The sequence below is a fragment of the Mastomys coucha genome, unplaced genomic scaffold (assembly GCF_008632895.1).
Source record: "Mastomys coucha isolate ucsf_1 unplaced genomic scaffold, UCSF_Mcou_1 pScaffold7, whole genome shotgun sequence".
Lineage (NCBI taxonomy): Eukaryota > Metazoa > Chordata > Mammalia > Rodentia > Muridae > Mastomys > Mastomys coucha.
Genome location: NW_022196913.1, coordinates 73,214,145 through 73,217,123, shown reverse-complemented (window position 1 = coordinate 73,217,123; position 2,979 = coordinate 73,214,145). Strand labels below are relative to the sequence as shown.

The 2,979-nt window shown below is 39.2% G+C and overlaps 1 protein-coding gene across 3 annotated transcripts in view; it reads right to left on the bottom strand.

Moving 5' to 3' along the window:
* Mtdh (metadherin) overlaps nt 1–2,979 on the bottom strand; it is a 64,354-nt gene that overhangs the window by 46,496 nt on the left and 14,879 nt on the right. For all 3 annotated transcript variants that reach the window (XM_031359696.1, XM_031359695.1, XM_031359697.1), the window contains exon 2: nt 1,213–1,314. In XM_031359696.1, coding sequence (XP_031215556.1) covers nt 1,213–1,314 — 102 coding nt within the window. The remainder of the gene's footprint in view (nt 1–1,212; nt 1,315–2,979) is intronic.

Genomic DNA, 2,979 nt, shown 5'->3' with positions numbered 1-2,979 from the left:
CACCTGTTTGATTGTGTTTTCCTGTAGTTCTTTAAGGGATTTTTGGGTTTCCTCTTTAAGAGCTTCTACCTCTTTACCTGTGTTCTCCTGTATTTCTTTGAGAGTGCTATTTATGTCTTTCTAAGGTCCTGTATCATCATCATGATAAGTGATTTTATATCTGAATCTTGCGTTTCCAGTGTAATGGTGTCTCCAGGACTTGCTATGGTGGGTTCTGATGATGGCAAGTGACCCATCCCCTGACATCTGGTTAACTCTAGTGCTACCTGCCCTTGCTAAATCTGACTGGAGCCTGTCCTTCCTGTGATCCTGGTTGTGTCAGAACTCCTCAGAATCAAGCTGACTCTGTGATCCTGTGATTCTGGGATCCTGGGCTTGTTAAATCATCTGGGAGTGTGGCTTTCTCTGTGAGTTGTGGGACTGGCTGCAGAGCTTGTGCCCAAGGTCTGCTCAGAACACTAATCCAGACAGACCGGAAGGAACCGGAGTGACTGGGCTGCTCGAGTTCCTATGTGCCTGGTCCTGCTGGACCCAGTTACTCCCAGTGTTAGGACAGATGTTGGTTCCTGCTCACCTCTGATCCTGGATGTGTCAGAGTGCCTGGGAGTGGAGATTCCTCTGGGTGTTGTGGGACTGGCTGCGGAGCTTGTGCCCAAGGTCTGCTATGGACCCCAGCCCAGACAGACCGGAAGGAAGTGAGTCACTGGGCTGGTGGAGTTCCTGTGTGCCTGGTCCCGCTGGTCCCAGTTACTCCCAGTGTTGGGACAGATGTTGGTTCTTGCTTACCTCTGATCCTGGGTGTGTCAGAGCACTTGGGAGTGGAGCTTCCTCTGGGTGTTGTGGGCGAGCATTTTTAATATTAAAAAGTACATTATCATGAGTAAGAGGATTTTGTTTTGATAGAATCATGTTAAGATTTGTATCAGAAGTAACCTATAAAGCCAGAACCTCACTCAAACAAAAGATACTCAAGTCATAAATTACTTTTGGCATAATGAAATGTTTACTAACGCCTCTGTAATGTTTTTTAAAAGATGGTGACATAGTCTTCTTTAAAAACAAACAAAACTTTTAACTTTCACCATCTACCCAGTATGATTATTTTAGATTTTGCAGTTTCTTTAAATGGAAGACTTATACTATTAAACATAAAAGCATAATTTTGTCATTAGCTTTATTTAAAACTTTGTATATATACATTCCCAAGCTTACCTTTTCATTTTTCTTGTCTGTCTCTGGTGGCTGTTTTGCAGTTATACTTCGGGGAGTTCTAACAACTTCATCCTCAGGTACTTCAACAGTCCGTCCATTTGGCTGCATAGGTAACAAGAAAACACTGTAATATCAAACTGACTGACAGATAAAACCAAAGATTTATAACTGGGAAGTAACATACAACAATGAAATTATTCCCTGACCCAAATTAACAGGGTTGCTTTTATATGCCCCTATCATCTAAATCTTATTGGACTAATGGGTGTTTTGTGATGTGGTGTGTGTGTGTGTATAAATGAGTTTATTGTTTTTAAGTCTTTATTTACCTTTATTGTATGAATGTTTTGTCTTACATGTATGTCTATTGGCCATGTGTCCCTATAGAGGTCAGAAGAAGGTATCAAATCCCTGTAGCAGAAGTTATGATGATGAACTCCTTTGTGGGTGCTCTGAAAAAGGAGCCCTCTCCAGCACCCCCACTATAATGAATGTATAAACAATTCTGTACCACAAATTTTCTGATCACACACAGTAGTTCCTCTAATCAAAAAAAAAAAAAAAAAAAAAAAAAAAAAAAAAAAAAAAAAAAAAAAAAAAAAAAAAAGAAAAGAAAAAAGAAAAGAAAGAAAAGAAACAGAGGTAGTTACAAGGGTATCTGAAATGTATTTACATTGTGACCACCACTAGCTGGGTAATCTCAGGGCAGCTAACCATCTCTAGATTTTATTTCTGTACCTGTAAGTTTGGCACTATTCAAGAGTCAGTAAACTCTTTTTTTTAAGTTGGGTTTTTTTGTTTGTTTGTTTAAATTAAATATACATGTGAATGTGGGAGCCAAAAGAGACTGTGAGATCTTCTGGAGCTTAATTATAGGTGGTTGCAAGTCACTCAATGTGGAAAACAAATTCACGTCCTCTGCAAGAGTAGTACATGTTCTTAACCAGTAACCGAACCGTCCAGAACCTCAGCAAACCTTTTTGTTTGCTTGTTTTGAGAGTTTTTCTCTGTGCAGCTCTGGCTGGTCTAGAACTCAGATTCATCTGCCTCTGTTCCCCCTTCCTCCCTCCCCCCAAGTACTGGGAAGCAAACTTTTTCTCTATAGAACTAGACAGAAAATATTTTAGGATGTATGGGTCATATAGTCTTTACTGAAACTTTAACTCGTCCACGGCAGCAAAAAAAAAAGTAGGCAAAGATGATATACAGATCAATGCATGCTAGAAGACCCTAATGTTGCTTCTAATTCTATAATGTAAGAGCTAAATCCCACTGTCACAAACACAAGCAAACAAACAAAACAATTACTTCATTCCTAAGTTTTCTAAAATGAGGGTGTTTGTGGGCAGAATCAAGTCTGTGATCCCCAAATCCACTTTGTAATCAGAATCGTTCCTACTTTCCCCCTTTTTACAATTCTGAGCTCTATTAACAGAAATGGAGACTGAGGGATTTGCAAAAGGAGCCCATGCTATTCATCTTTTTTTTTCTGAATCCCACATCACTTCTTTTCACTTATCTATTTCCCCATATTCAACCCATTACAGTCAGTAAATTAGTGTACTAGTTTTAAAAGCTTTGTTTCTAATATTTGCAGAATAGGCTTTTATCAAATTGCACATGGTGGTACAGCTATATACTAAAGAAAAAAAAAGAATGTTAAATAACTGTGTGTTTCTTTTTCTTTGGCTCTCCTCCCAACCCCCCTTTGCCTTGTATTTTACTCTCACTCTCTCTCTCTCTCTCTCTCTCTCTCTCTCTCTCTCT